At 41.5% G+C, this 16,106-nt stretch overlaps 1 protein-coding gene across 5 annotated transcripts in view; it reads right to left on the bottom strand.

Annotated features, from left to right (window-relative positions):
* Positions 1–16,106, bottom strand: part of LOC102076476 (ankyrin repeat domain-containing protein 46) — a 59,883-nt gene that overhangs the window by 6,397 nt on the left and 37,380 nt on the right. For 2 of the 5 annotated variants that reach the window (XM_019354740.2, XM_005463127.3), the window contains exons 2-3: positions 8,431–8,522; positions 4,279–5,080 (exon numbers count right to left, since the gene is read on the bottom strand). In XM_019354740.2, the coding sequence (XP_019210285.1) occupies positions 4,810–5,080; positions 8,431–8,483 (324 nt within the window). In that variant the 5' untranslated portion in view covers positions 8,484–8,522 and the 3' untranslated portion in view covers positions 4,279–4,809. Of the gene's footprint in view, positions 1–4,278; positions 5,081–8,430; positions 8,523–13,133; positions 13,192–16,106 lie in introns of those variants that run through there. The other 3 variants (XR_003215294.1, XR_002059807.2, XR_002059806.2) reach the window with 2 other exon arrangements.

Genomic DNA, 16,106 nt, shown 5'->3' with positions numbered 1-16,106 from the left:
TGTACAACATGTCAGACAGTAAAAGGATAACAAACTGGTGTTGAAAGGAGGACTGGTACCTCCCTCCTGGAAGGATTCCTTCATATCTGTTTTGCCAAAGGGGGGACAGGATAGAATAAATTGCAAATCTTATAGGCCAATAAGTGTTCTGAACTCAGATTACAAACTATACACAACTATTTTGGTAAAAAGAATGGATGCTGTAATGCCTTCATTAATTGATGAAGACCAAACGGGTTTCTTGAAAAATAGACAAACCCATGATAATATTAGGAGAGCTTTACATATCATCGAACACTTTAATAATAGGACAAATAGTTCAATTATTCTTAGCTTAGATGCCGAAAAAGCTTATGATTCAGTGAATTGGGATTTTCTCTTTCTAGTGATGAAAATATTTGATTTCTGTAGCGAATTTAAAAAATGTTTCCAAGCTCTTTACTCTCTCCCTACTGCCAGAATAAAAATTAACGGGAGTCTCTCCAATACCATATTTTTAGAACGCGGATGCAGGCAGGGGTGCCCAGCAAGCCCCTATCTCTTCAATTTGTTTATCGAACCCCTAGCCCAGGCTATACGTCAGGAAACATCGTTGAAAGGGATTGTAATAGGAGGGGACGAGTACAAGGTATGTCTATACGCAGAGTCGCAGACGATGTCTTGGTAACAATCACAGATCCCAGGTGTACCAGTATTAATGAGGATGTTAGAAACATATGGCTTATATTCAGGGTATGTTCTTAATGTCAAAAAAACACAAGTTCTGACATTTAATTTCTCTCCAGATCAGACACTATTGTCAAAATTCAAGTTTAAATGGAAGGCAACCACTATCAAATATTTAGGAGTGTTCCTGCCTAAAGGCCTAACACAACTGTATGATGTTAATTACAGTCGTACTAATAGAGAAATATACAGTGACCTCAACATTTGGAGCTTGCTCCCTCTCGACTTTGGCAACAGGATACAGATAATTAAAATGTACATTCTTCCTAAATTGCTCTCTCTTCCTGGCTTTACCTATTCCAATTCCAGAGAAGCAATTCAAGGAATGAAATAAACAGATTTCGAGATTCATTTGGCTTAACAAAAAAGACGAAGGGTAAAGTTTTCTACTTTGCAGTTGCCGAAGGAAAAAGGGGGCTTGGCTCTACTTTCATTAAGGGATTACTACTTGTCTGCTCAGCTAAGGTCTTTGGTGTGTTGGTGTAACCCATCTTTTTGTGCAAGGTGGAAGGCGATTAAGATGTCTCTCTCGGACACCAATCCAGTCTAGACTTGGTCACGCAGCTTCTGAGTTGGACAATATCTTGACAACCAGTCAATGGGTCAATTTTACATTAAAAATATGGAGGGGAGTGGTCAAGCAGGCATAACTTCAGGAAGAGATAAAACTTCTGTGGTGGCCAGCGTACGACCCTGATTTTTTACCTGCCTCCCACGACAGTAGATTTAGACAATGGGTGTGGCACTATCTCTACTTTCAAGATTAGGCTTAAAACTTTCCTTTTTGCTAAAGCATATAGTTAGGGCTGGACCAGGTGACCCTGAATCCTCCCTTAGTTATGCTGCAATAGACATAGGCTGCCGGGGATTCCCATGATGCATTGAGTTTTTCCCTTCCAGTCACCTTTCTCACTCACTATGTGCTAATAGACCTCTCTGCATCGAATCATATCTGTTATTAATCTCTGTCTCTCTTCCACAGCATGTCTTTCATCCTGTTTTCCTTCTTTCACCCCAACCGGTCGCAGCAGATGGCCGCCCCTCCCTGAGCCTGGTTCTGCCGGAGGTTTCTTCCTGTTAAAAGGGAGTTTTTCCTTCCCACTGTCGCCAAAGTGCTTGCTCATAGGGGGTCATATGATTGTTGGGTTTTTCTCTGTATTTATTATTGTGCTATCTACTGTACAATATAAAGCGCCTTGAGGCGACTTTTGTTGTGATTTGGCGCTATATAAATAAAATTGAATTGAATTGAATTGAATTGAATTGAATTGAATTGAATTGGCATGGAATTACTGTGTGTTCGGTTATCGTAAAATCTAAAATTATGGCTTTTGATACCTTAAGCAAGACTTACGACCTCGAGAAACAAGACTTTTCTTGATACTTGCAAATTCGTGACTATATTGGCAAAAAAAATAAACAGCTGTGTCCCTGGAGACTTCTCGATTGTTAACATCTTCATTGACGCTTATGACTCCGGGAGAAACAAAGCCCTGATAAGTAAACTGTACAAATGTATGACTAAGCTCAAAAGGGACTCAACAATTTACATAAAGCAGAAATGGGGAAAAGAAATGGACATTGAGATTACAGAAGATGGGTGGACACGGATCTGGGAAACAGTTTACCACAACTAACTCCAACATGTGGCAGGACTTTTGTTGGAAGAACATTATACGCTTTTTCATAACACCTAAACAAAAGTCTAAATTCAGTGCTACACCTGCGCTTTGTTGGAGAAACTGTGGGGAAGTCATGGCAGACCACGGACACATATTCTGGTCCTGCCCATCCATACGACTCTTCTGGATGGAAGTTGTAAAAATAATCACAAAGGTACTGGGATTCAATGTGACTTGTACATTTGCATCACTGTATCTGGGATATTTTGCAGAAGATTTAGTTACAGATGATGTTTATCTTCTGAGAATTCTCTTGGCATCTGCGAAAAAGGCTATAACAAAACGCTGGCTTTGTAAGGACCCTCCCACTATAACACTTTTTACCTCTATAGTGGAAGACATCAAATTGATGGAATGTATGACTTTCACCCTGCGACTTCAGGGAGACTTGGGAAGGAGACGCTGGAGAAAATGGCTGGGCTTTGTAAATTGTGGCAGCACTCTTTAATGCATAGAACTTGCAATACCAAAGTATTGATATATGTATATGTGGATGTGCAGATGTATACACGGGTATATATTGTCTTCCCATGATCTCATAATATTTTGTCTTTTTTTTAAATGTTCCTAAATAAATAAAAAGTATAAAAAAAATGTACCAAAGCACACCAAATATTAACTAGGTGGAAAAGCAAGATTAAATAAATAAGTCTTCAGCTTTTCTAGGGCAGGAGTGTCAAACCTAAGGCCCAGCAGACACTAATCTGCCCCGCTGCACAACTTTAGAATAAGTGATGGAGGACATGAGTTTCTGAATTTATAATGTATTTTCTCTTTAACAGTTTTTTTTGTTTTTGTTTTTTGCTATATATTCAGATCTTCAATTTTTTTGAAATAAAATGAGTTACTTTTTGTTGTAATCAGTACCACAACCTTTTAATTGTTTTTACATTCATGAGGACATTTTCTTTCATTACTGCAGCAGTATTTCTATATCATGCAGTAAAACTGCACCAGTCGTACTGTTCACACTGACACAAAGGGGAGTTTTGCAGGTTTTGCACCCTTCAGATCAAAGTGGGCCGTACGAGGGCTTTTACGATGAGTTTGACAATATGCCATGGCTGATTTTTCTCATCAGATGACTGAACATGGTGACGACTTACATGCAAAGGCCTGGTGAAACTTAGTAAAACTGAACATCCTCTTAGGTGTGACACTGCAAGGCAAAGCATTCAAACAGCGAAGTGAAAATGTAGAGTAACCTTATGTAGGTTTATCTGAAGCTTTGCCTTGTTTTGGTTTAGCAAGTCTGAATGTCTTTGGGCAGTGCACGGTTCACTGAAACTGTTATGTGGACTAAACATGACTTCAATTGATATGGATGTCATCCTGCAGGGCTGTGAATAGCACACACTCAAAAACCAGAATGCCAAAACAAAACCACTTCTGCTTAAATCATTCTCACCAAACATGTAGCCTACAGCACTTTATCACATTATGTAACGGAAACTAGCGGTGAAACATTTATGTACTGATATTAGTTGGAGTCAAACACATCACAGCCTGGTTTTAACACAAGAGTCTCAGCCTTAATTTGACAGGATATTCTCTTTTCTAACAGGGCACATCCAGGGGAAGGTCTATATGTCAAGCAAGAATCTCAAGTTGTTTTTCTTTGTAACATCTCTCTTACCGTCACCCAGATCATTAAAATGCTGAATAATCAAAGATCAGTAATAGCTGAAGGTTTTCCCCCATTGGTGAGAGCATGTTCTGCATGTATATTCATTTACAGCGATTACTAATCCTGCCTGTTTCTACAGATTTACAGTCTGTCCTGTTTTCTTTGCTCTTTGTAAAAAGCTCAGGTCAGCTGCTGTGTGCCAATAAAGATTTGAGTTGGTAACAAAGTGACGCTCTAACCTGATGCAGATTACAGTCATGAATTTATTCATTTTGCACATTAAATGACTTCAAATGTTTGATGGAATAAACACTGAAAACCTTTAACAAAAGCACATTAAGATAAAATGAATATACAACAAAGTAAGAAGCATTAATCTGCTGCTATAATCCCACAGTTAAACCTGACGCTTCATCTAAACTCAGTCCAGGTGTTTCTCTGCAGTCGGCTCTGTTATCGTGACAAAACTGTTTCCAGTCAGAAAGGCTGCAGGTATTTGTGTGAAATAAAGACAGCGAGGGAAAAATTCATACCAAAGACATTTGAATAAATAACAAGTGAGGAGAAAACAATGAAAAGATACAAAACATCAGTAATATACAGCTTGTAACAGAGCAACAGGGATGACATAACAAGTGTGAGGAAGAGGAAATGAGTTTATCAGTGCGTGGTTGTAAAGGTGTTAGGCCACACATGAAGCTGTTGGTGTCTCTGAGTCATCGTCCTCTCTTCTTTGCACTGGCAGCATCACATGATGTTGTTCAAATAAAATGATCAGATTTGCACAACAAATAAATACCAGAGTTTTTGTTCTACATAAAGATCTTCATTCATTTTCCTGCCTCCTCTCCACCCTGAGAAAGGCAGGACTCTGCTGACGTAGTAGGCGATGCCCAGGAAGAGGAGGGCGATGACCACCATCAGCAGCACGACCCTCCAAAAGTCATCGTCCTCCACAAACTCCTGCCAGGTGGTCCTGAAGCTGGACAGGACGCCCTCAGTGCTCTGCAGGATCAGGTTCAGTAAGGAGCAGCTCTGCATCGCACTGAGACACACAGAGTTGCAGAGCATTAACATTAAGACTCAGTTAAACAAGCTGAAAAGATAAAATCAGCACTAAGATCATCAAACAAACAACAACAGAGATTATTTCAGTCCTAACTTCCTGAAAACTGCTCAAGGGTCTGAAGTTGTTTTGCAGTAAAGTGTTGCTGGTTTGTGCAAGTAAAGGAAAAAACTGACTTTTTCTAATTAACCATTTAAGAGGTGACGGTGGGGCGTTCCTGTTTATGGGTTTGTTTGTTAGTCACTGTTCTCAGTGTTTACACATCAGTTTGTTAGTATTTATCATGCAAAACAACTTGTGTGCACAGATTAAAGGCAGAGGAAATATTTCACCTGACATGAAGAGCACCATGGAGAGACTTAAAAGGTTGAGAGGTACATGGAGCTTAAAATCAAGTTTCATTATCAGGAAGGCGTCTCTGTGATATGGTAACATATGGAAACAGATCATCTTACTGGGTCATGTGTTCATAGCTTCAGATGAGTCAATAATCAATAATGATTTAATGACTTTGTTGTGGACTTTCTCTCACTGCTTACATACTGAATGTGCCAAATGTTCATAGATCTTGATGAAATATCACTGATCGTCTGCAGCACTGCTGTGTTTCTATTGTATTTCTTATATATTCTATTGATCTCTATCAACAGTTCCTCTGAAATTGTTTTGGACTGAAGTAGGTGTGAAAGGAGACGTGAAATCACTTTCAGTGTGAGAGCAAACAGAGACTGAAGCATGTCTGTGATATCTGACTGAGGTTTTATGAGCTGTGCTGACAGAATCAGGATCTGCCTGCATGAAACACTCAAGAACAGAATCTCTCACAGTTTTATGGCCGTATAACATGTGTACACACTAGAGCAGTGTGTGGCAGCAAACACTGTCAGATTCAACTGACTCAGCACATAATGCACTGAGAGATCAGTACAGTCTATCCTCTAACAGATGTCACAGTGAGACAGCGCTTTCTATTTTGAAGCTGAGTATTTCAGACATGTGAAGACATTTTATTTCATTTTATTAAACTTATCATTCTCCTTCAATCACTCACTTCTGCTCTGTCACACCTATCACAGCAAATGGTGGCAGCAGTGGTGGGAGGCCACCACTCCCAGCTCAATATCGAATGTAATCCTCTACAGTCCGAGCTAACCAGTCTATCAGATATAACTACTCTTATACCTGACAGCTCTCATTCCCAGTGCAAATCTAAGCACCCGTACAGTGAGTACAGTTAATAAATGTCAGGGAGTCTGTCTGCCTGCTGAGGCTCAGTGCACTCGTGCAGAATTGAGCTTCTGAGACCGAGGTCAGTCCACATCTCTCCAAGTGTCACTCAGCCTGTCAACAAGGTGCAGCCAGTCCACAGCTCTCAGTGGGAAACGCTGTGCTGATGGACGTTAATGTTGCCAATCAGCAAAGATCAAAGTCTAGACGCGGGAATCACCAGGTGCAATACTTCACTCATGATAGTATATTATTGCATTGTTGAAACATTTTGGGACATTCTGACTTTTGCAATAAAACACACTGTGATTTATCACTTTGTTTCTGCAAATTATGTCCTCAAAGTTAAACTTTGTCAACATCAGTTTCATCCAGTCAGATCAACTATTTTTGCACCAAAATGAGACGATCAAACACACCAACACTGTCACCAAATCCTGACATAACTGTTGCCACGAGACAGTCAATATGATATCAGTCTGTGATTGACTAGGATCAGTTTGCAATCTATTTCTGATGATACAGCAATGAATGCTGATAAACTGTCAAAGTCAGTGAGACTGAGCCATTAGCTTACCTTAAAGTTGTTGTAGGTCTTTATGTTGCAATATAAATTGCCTTGAAGCAGCTGTTGTTGTGATTTGTTACGAATTAGGAGGAAGGTTTATCAAACTGAATGTGTCCAGTACTCATTTGTGTTGAGATGATTTGATGTGAGTTTACTCGGCTAACGTGCCTCATGATGGCCGTGCATGAGACAGACCGTAATATAAAATGTTGATATTTTCATATCATCACGTAAAATGTTGAGATACTATCAATTTACTTCCCCCAAACTTATTGGCAATAACTCTAATTTCAAACAAAGACGTATGTGGGTGTGCCACTTCTGTGAGATTTGAACTTAATGTGTTTGTGGATGTATAATACAATATAATACACAGTCACTGGGCTACAAGGATCCACTGGAATCATCATCATATGAGAGAAAACAGGAGGAGCATATATATTTCAGACTGTCAGATTATTCCATGTGAGCATACTGTGATAGATTTTTATGTGTTTTATTAAGTTTTGTTTGTTTGTTGGTGTGCATTTGTGCTGAACTGTGCTGTTACAGAGAGAGAAGTGCGACCATAATATAGTCAGCTCTTTGGTAAGAGTAAGAATAGCATGACTGAAAGTACATCGCCTGCTGCTGCTGCGAGTCAGAGGGGGGGAAGAAAAAAAAAATCACACTTTGGCAGGAAGTCATTTTATCCTGTTAATGTATGTGTGCTGATGAAAAAACAACAGTAATGATAGGATGGTGCTGTAGTTAAACATTTCACACTGACAGAGAGGAGAGCTGCAGTGATTTAACCCACTTGAGACCAAAGTGGGCTGTTTGTGGCCCTCTCTGCTCTACAGCTTCCCCTCAGCAGGTTTTCATAGACAAATAAATGACTGTGTAAACAGCTGGTGCTGGTTAATGTGGTACTTAACCATGAATTAGACTTCTTAGAGAAATAAAAACACTTTACTCAATGTACCACCCTCCTTTCTCTCTCACACACACTGGAGAATGTGTTTGAGCGGGGTTTCATTTACAGTCAGCTGGAGTTTTGGCAAATGTCACTTTAAACACCAAAGCGGTGAGACTCACAGGCGGTGTGAAATTGAAACCAGCAGTGGCTTTCTATTTTAATCAGCCACAATTTATCCAACTGTAGGTGTGATGTAACATTTCCGCTCTGACAAGAATGCAGTCGACACCTTCTAGACAACATCTGGTCACCTGATCGCCTCTCTCACTGGAAGGCAGGAGCAGATTATCAGGACCAGCTGATTTAATGCAAAGATAAAAGACCTCAAAAGTCTGGAAACTGACAACTGCACACATTTAACTACACACAATGAAGAAAGCAGCCTTGTGCAACAATAAGACACAGTGATCACAAATGTGACTAAAACAAGTTAAAGTCTCATTTAAATCATCCAGAGATTATTTCCCTGGGTCTGTGTGGTTGCTGTCAAAGCTCCACCTGCTTTATATTGAATCTGACTGTATCGTCTGTCCTCCACCCAACCACACAGTCCATCATCCTTCCAGCTCTGCTCACCTCCCACTGTCCAGCCCCTCCTGCCCTCCCTGAAGGTGAATCCTGGCTGACATCACGTCTCTCCACCAGCATCAGAGCATCCATCATGGCTGCTGTAACAGAGAACAAACAGAAACCACTTTGTCAAATACAGAGAAACATGCAGGCCGACCAGCACAGACAACCACATTTAAAGCAGGGTGCTTGGGTATGAGTAAGACTATGGTAAGTCTCACCACAGTGAAACAGACTGACAACTTTCAAGGAGCTTATTATGAAAACTCAAACCACTAACTTACCACAGTCACTTTCTATGAAGAGTGAGTGCAGGATCCCTGTGGCTTCCTTGTGACAGCAACATGAGACTGTAGCAGTGAGGCTAACTCTAACATTAGTGGGAAACCAAAGCTTAGACTGTAAGTGTGCCTTTTGTTTCCTCAGCTCAGACAGCTGGCTGCTGGAGGCTTGTGTTCACCATCAGACATATCTGATTAAAAAGGAGGCTGATAATTAAGTGCTCTTCATTTCAACATGAGACACGTGGGTCGTAGAAACTTTAGTGCTTCAGAGATTTCAGCCGAGCTGTGTGCACCACAATATTGAGTCCCCGCCTATGTTTAAAGCCAAAAAAGCAGAGAAAAAATGAAGGATAGAAATAATGATGTGGACAGTTACAGCATTAAAAGTGTAAATAGTGCAGACTTCAGAACAGACGAGGGCAAAGCAGTATATAAAGCAATAAATATTAACTAGCTCTGCAAATATTAAGTGCCAAACTCAATTAGACCCAAACACCCCCACCCCTCAATTTCTGCCACTGAAGAAGAGTGTCCACACCAGTCTGTACATGTGCCGCCCTGTTTTTCAGCAGCGACGTCTAAACTGAAAACTCTCTGTATATACTATGGCCACAAGTCTGCACCACGGTGCTGATCCAGAATCCTCCCCTTATTATTTATTGCTACTGCTATAATAATAAAGTGATTAAAATGAAAAACAAGGTAATGAATAACAAATATTGTATTTATGATGATTCACTTTGTTTGACTATTTACTCTGTGCAGGCAGAAAGTTTATTAAATGTTCGAACTGTAGAGATAAAATATTTTTGCTCTTGTAAAATCAGTATTTTGTCATATTTGAAATATAAATCTAATATAATCTGTTGTTTACTATCATAATTATAACAATCCATAATTGTGTGGATATATATTAGGTAGTTTTTAGTGAAATATAAGCCCTCCAGAAAGGCAGGAGAAGCCCTGCAACTTGCTTTAAAACTAAATATGTTCCCTACAGCGAGTACTTTTGTCGCGCTGTTACACACACGGCACGATTATTTGTCTCAATTCGTCGGTTGCCACAAAACAACGTGTACATAATGAGCTAATGTATGTCAAGCCATTACTAATACTGCTGTGTGCTATAGACTACAATGTACGCTGGACCCCCTACTTACTGGTTTTTGTGGCATGAGTCTGTTTCTCTGACCTAATTTGTGTTTCTCTCCTATAGAAGGCAAAAATGCGCATGCTCTTTAAACAGGACGCGGTGTTCACAGCGCGCTCTGCCCCATCATTCACATGGTAGCCATGCGAGTGATGCCAGTCAGATCCTTTTATTTAGCAAAACTGTGATTAATACTCAAATGTTATTGTTGACGGGCAAAGGTATAAAAAATAAATAAATAAATTTGCTCGTATATTCATGCTGCCCTGACATCATGCCAGCGCATTTAGGGAATGGCATAGGCAACGATCGGTTTTCTGCCGCCCATTTGTCAGTGAAGTGGAGAAGATTTGAAGTTAGTTGGTGGTAGTTAGGGGAATATGGCACGGTGGTTCCACCAGCATCCAGCCCTGCTCTGCGAACCACCCAACGCAGATGCGTGGACCTTCCTGCTCCCTCGCTCATCAGTTGCTGCCAGCGGTTAAATATATTTCTGGTATCTGCATATTTTAAGCGTCAAAAATATCTCTGAATGTGTTTGAGGATGCAGGAAAGGAAATTCATATTAATATGCATTTTATTTCGTTCATTTAATCTTCAAGCATTTCTGAAAAATTCCGTTAATCCTTTTATTTTACATTTTATCCAACTGCATGTGTATTTATACGGACTTCGTAACTAAATAATCGGAGTAATGAATAATAATGAATAATTACTTATTACTTATAATAATTCATGATAAATATTCTTCAGTCTACCTGCAGTCCTTCTGTTAACACTATTATTTAGTCCCGCAGTGCTCCATCATGGAGCCTCAGTCCAAATAAGAATTCAACACAAAAAACGAAATCACATCAAACGTTTTTTAAATTTAAAAAAAATAATTTGAATAATTTTTTATCTGGGACACATTTGAGTTAATGTTATTATCCAAAGTTTCAAGGATCACAGTGAACATTAATATCGCCCAATTCATGTTTTAGGTACAAGTTGATATGTTCGTGTTGCAGCTTCTTGTTTGAGGCCTGCGTGTGGCCCACGGGAGAAAGCTCGGCCTCCTTTCCTCCCTGCAGGAAATCCAATCACTGCTGCAGCTCGAAAAGGCTTATGTAGTAAGAAATTCTACCCTTATGCATGTATTCTGTACGTCAGTTTAAATTTCTTTTTTCTTTTTTCCTTTTTTTTCTTTTTTTTTTAAACCTGTCCCGTTTGGTTCTTTTGCCATCAGAATTATTGTCTGAAGGCGAAGAAAGATGCCCAACGGATTTACTTTACCAAATTGACCATCCCAGCCTTGCCGTAATGGTCCATTTGATTCACCTTTTATTGTTTATTTTATTTTCACTTGCTGAATACGGGACAGACTTGACTGGAGGAAAGAAAGGGAAGAAAGAAAGAGGGAAAGAAAAACAGCGGGGAAGAGGGACGGGGAAAAAGGGCAAAAAACAAAAACCAACAGAATAAGCAGACAAAAAATACATATATCGATCACCTGGATCACCTGTTGAGAAAGAAAGAAGAAAGCAAGGAGAAGAAAACGAGAGTAATAAACAAGATCACAATGATCTATGGGAATATAACAGTAAATACTAAATATTAAACATTATTGTGCAGCAAGTGAGAACGACAGCGCACAGTGTGCTTTGAGGTAGGAGCCAAAAAGGGTGTAGTTTGTGTGTGTGTGATCACCCGTGTGTACACCTGTGAGCATGGACGCGCTTGTTTTTAAAAGGTTCCTTCATGTAATGATCTGCTAGAGGGTGTGGGGGGCCACAGCCCCGTCCTCCAGGGCATGAAGCAGGTATGGAGGAGATCAAAACTCCAGACATCCAGAGGCCCCCAGAACACAAGAGACCAAGGAAGACCAACAGAGGGCAGCCGCGCCACTATCCCAGAAAGAGCTGAGGAGAGTCCCAGATGAGGGGTCACTCAGCAGCCGCAGAGCAGAAGCCAGGGGGGTTGCAGTGACGTGCCCGTGAGCTCCGCTGGCAGCCAGCTGTGCCTGAGTGACCGAGCCCCAGGCCGAGAGGCCCGAGCGAGCCCCAGGCTCCAGGCCCCGATAAGCAGCCGCCAAGGAGTGAGCCGGTGTGTACCCGGGCGCCCACCCCCGGACACAGAGAACCACCAACGCACCGATGTCTGAGGGCGTCCGCCACCGGCAGGGAAGTGGTGGGGGGAGATAGGCCTCCAAACCTTGGAGGGCCTGAGATGTCCCCAGAGAGGTGGCGTCTGATACCCAACCTGACATATAGATACAGACATACAGGCACACACAGATACAAACATCCATTCCCACCCTCATGCTCTCATAAGCAATTATTCCACACTCAACCAACGTGGAGACAGACATAAAGAGACACTGTACACACAATCACACTCCCCAAGCGTACTCTAAGCCCCGGGTCTAGGTACCCTTGCCCCTGGAGGGGGAAACTGCACCCAGACCCAGGTGGTGTTACCCTTTTCCCTGCGGTGGGGAGAAGCAGACCGCCCCGACTCCGCAGCAGCAGGGAGGCCCCACATTCCAGACCCCAGTCGGACGGCCAACTCCTCCTCCTAGCCCCCCGCTCCAGCAGGCCGCAGAGAACGGGGGGGTGTGAAGACTCCAAACCTCCCTCCACCCGCTCATATGTAGTGTTGATGTATGTGTGTTCTAAGGTGCATTTAAAACCCAGGAGGGCATGGAGCTACCTGCCAGAGCAGCAGGTAAGTGCATAGCCCCTCCTGCTAGCCCTCAATGTCTACGTGTATTTAAAATTGAGAGGTGGGCAGCGACGCCAGGGGTGAGGTGTACGCCCTGATGGTGATTTGGATTCTGTGTGGCGTGCCCACCCCCAAGATCCTATATGTATGTGTAATGAGAGTGTGAGTAATGTGAATGTCTAAGTTGTGGGATAAAATTGAGGCAGAGGCAGCCAGAAGGGGACAGGGGGGGGATGTCTCCTCTGCACCCTGGTGACACACCCCTACCCCAAGGCCCTACATGTGTGGGTGATTGTGGTGGAGCGGGAAGAGGGAGGCAGCTGGAGATGGGGAGGGAAGGAAGGAGGGGCAAGTGACCCCTCCCTGGGCTAGCTCCCCCGCTGACCCCAGTAGGCACCCCCATACTCCGCAACCCGCCAGGGAAAGGGGCCCAGGCCCATCCGGACCGGGCCCAGTGCAGCAGCGCCGCCCGGCCCCACAGAGCCCGGGACAGTCCACCCGACCCCACCACAGAGAAAACTGCACCCACCCCGTCATCCACTCATCTTCCAGACTACACAAGACAATAGACGCCCAGGCTGAGATCTTCCTCCACCTCTCCTGTATCTCCCCCACCTGCAGAGAGAGTTCCTGAAGAGAGGAAAGTTCAGTCAGTTTAAATTTCAATCTGTAATCACTTTTACTTCGTACATTTTAACACAAGTATCTGTACTTTCTACTCCTAACATTTTCAAAGCAGGCTTGTTACATTACAACACTTTGCTTTCCTAGACAGTTTTTATGCAAGTAGATCTTTTCAGAGTCCATTTGTTTCCTTGTTTTCTCTTTTCTTACCACTGATTACTTCCTTGAGGTTTAAAAAAAAAAGAGCCCATGCTTTCATCAATCTCGTTAAAGTTTTAATAGCGTTAAGTGAAAGCCAAAACTTTGACATACAAAAACATGCTCATTAAGTGGGTTGTTGGTGGTAGGACCAATTTCACCTTATACACCAGCACTAACTTGGACTTTGGCTGTGTCCCAATTCAGGGTCTGCACGCTTGAAGTACGCGCACTACGCGTACTACGTGCAGTGCGTACTATAAGTACGAGAAGTGGAAGTGCAAGTGTGAGGCTTGTGAAATGGGATGTTCTAGCCTCCGTCGCGCTGCTCAGGTTGCCTACCAACCATGATACTAACAGTTGGAAACGTTTCATACAGCTTTGTGTGACAGAAATGAAGGAGAACATATTTTGTTCATTTGTTTGTTTGTTTCTACATGAGCTTTGTGTGATTTGATAAGTATCTGAGGCTGAGACCACAGGACTGTAAAACATGATTGTTGGGCTTCATTTCTGTACTGAACAGTCATTTAAGATTATTTAGTAAATAATTAGTTAATGTTGTTCATAAGACTAAAGTCATCTCACTTTGGTAATGTAAATATAATATGGCCAATATTATATGTATTATCAGATTATTATGATATGTTACAGCAGTGAGCTTGAACTCTGTCAAAGATTCAAGTTGCAGGTATTTATATTTCCTATCGCCTTAAATCTTCACTCAAAGACAAGTATCTCTGACAGTGTATATACAGATGTATTATATATATAAGAGACAAATGTTGTTCCTTCAGTATGTTGGCATTACTAAATTTGGCTCAATGCTTACATATATGTGTAAAAAGAAAATGTACAAGCTGTGATAACTGTTTCTGATAGAATGAAGATCAGACTGATATATTAAATATTCCTTTATTGGGTGAGAAAAACAGAGCATGTCATAACTGCTTTAAGTCATACAGAATAGATATCAGAGCCTTAAACAGGCTGACTTCTGCTAAATGGGTCAAACTGGGCAGAAAGTATACAAACACATAACATCCTTATAGAATATGATGTAACACTGTAGATCAACTTACCTCAGAATATATAAAGCATATAAACAATTACAGCAATATGATGCAACAAACACAGCAGTGCTACTAATCCAAAATACTCAAAGCTTCATAGAACTGAAACAAACATTTATTTTTAGCTCCATTCTGCTGCTGATACATACTTTAGGTTTCTGAATATTAAACTTGTTGCTGCCTTTCATAGTGTGTAACTTGAAGGCCCTGAGTACTTTCTCCCACACTGAAAACACTGGGATGATAACATTATTTGAACATTACCTAATACGACTGATTCAGGACAGATAATTAGTTATTTTAAACTTTCCTAGCAGTCCTTCACAAACAGGGAACAGTCTGTCTATTCTCTCCATCTGTCAGCTGCTGCTGGCTCTTCCTCCTCCTCTTCCTCACACACTGCTGAGTTTGTCCTGGTGGATCATCAGGGGTGCAAAGCCTCACAGATGATGTGCAGCAGTGGGTCCCTCAGTCTGTCCTCACTCTGGACACTTGCAGTCGTCACACATGGAAATCAAATGTGTGATAAGCTGCAGGATTCAAACACAAGTGTAACTTATAAATACATGTTCATACTTTTATTCCACAATCAGAGAGAAAGAAACAGAGAGAGAGTGCAGGACAGACAGACAGGTGACAGTCTCAGGTGTACACACTGCTACAAAACAGCACAAGAGAAGGAGGATTTAGTGTTCGTGTTATTACGAGTGCTAAACAAGAAGAGTTCCCAGATGGTCCAGTGGACACATGTGTGACTCCTGTGATTAAAGCATCTTTCTTTCAGCTTAACGAGTGAACCGTCAGCTCGTTCAAACACACGTTAAAGTCCGTTTGACTCGACACCATCGAACAGAGGCAGCAATATAACATAGCTAACATTAACAGTGCAGTGAATCCTGCTTGTGCCGTCATATTCAGGACTGCAAACCGAGCAGCATCACTGACTTTCAGCTTGTTGTGTTTGTGGATATATGACTGACTTTAATTACGCATAAAATCATTCTCTGTAAGATTAAGGTCAGCTATTGTATTATTATATTTTAAAGGCTTTAAAACCAAGTAAACGCTTAAAGTACAAACATCACTAATGTCACATAACTTTGCTGACATGTGGCCAACAGTAATGTTTTAATGTTCTTCATTGTTAAACATTCACACATAAATAAGTGACATAATATTCAGTACTTACTTTTGACAGTTTACTCTTCAGCTGCTCCCTTCTGCCGTATTTTGCGTCAAAATTATCCACACCCACCGCTGCGCTATGGATTGTGGGATATATGGGGCCACGAAGCGTGCACCGGACCACGCTTGATATTTGGGGAAAGCGACGGCGCATTTGGAGTATGCATTTGAAGTACACTTCGGATTGGCACAGCCGTCGTCGCGTGGCAGTGACGTAATCGCACTTAAAATGCATATTTCAAGCGTGCGCTCTCTGAATTGGGACACAGCCTACGAGCCCCTGTTAGTGACCAAACTAACATCTGAGCGCTCAGACTCACTGCAACAATGTTACACTCAAATCTCAACCACTGAGCAGGAAAAATAAATAATGGCTTATATGTGTATATAAATAAACATGTAATACTTGTTGTTGCAAGACAAAAAGCATCAAGGTTGGTGAACAATGTGCCAAATTTCTTCATT

This window comes from Oreochromis niloticus, linkage group LG3 (genome assembly GCF_001858045.2).
Source record: "Oreochromis niloticus isolate F11D_XX linkage group LG3, O_niloticus_UMD_NMBU, whole genome shotgun sequence".
Lineage (NCBI taxonomy): Eukaryota > Metazoa > Chordata > Actinopteri > Cichliformes > Cichlidae > Oreochromis > Oreochromis niloticus.
The sequence above is the reverse complement of the archived record's forward strand: the minus strand, read 5'-3'. Positions and strand labels throughout refer to the sequence as shown.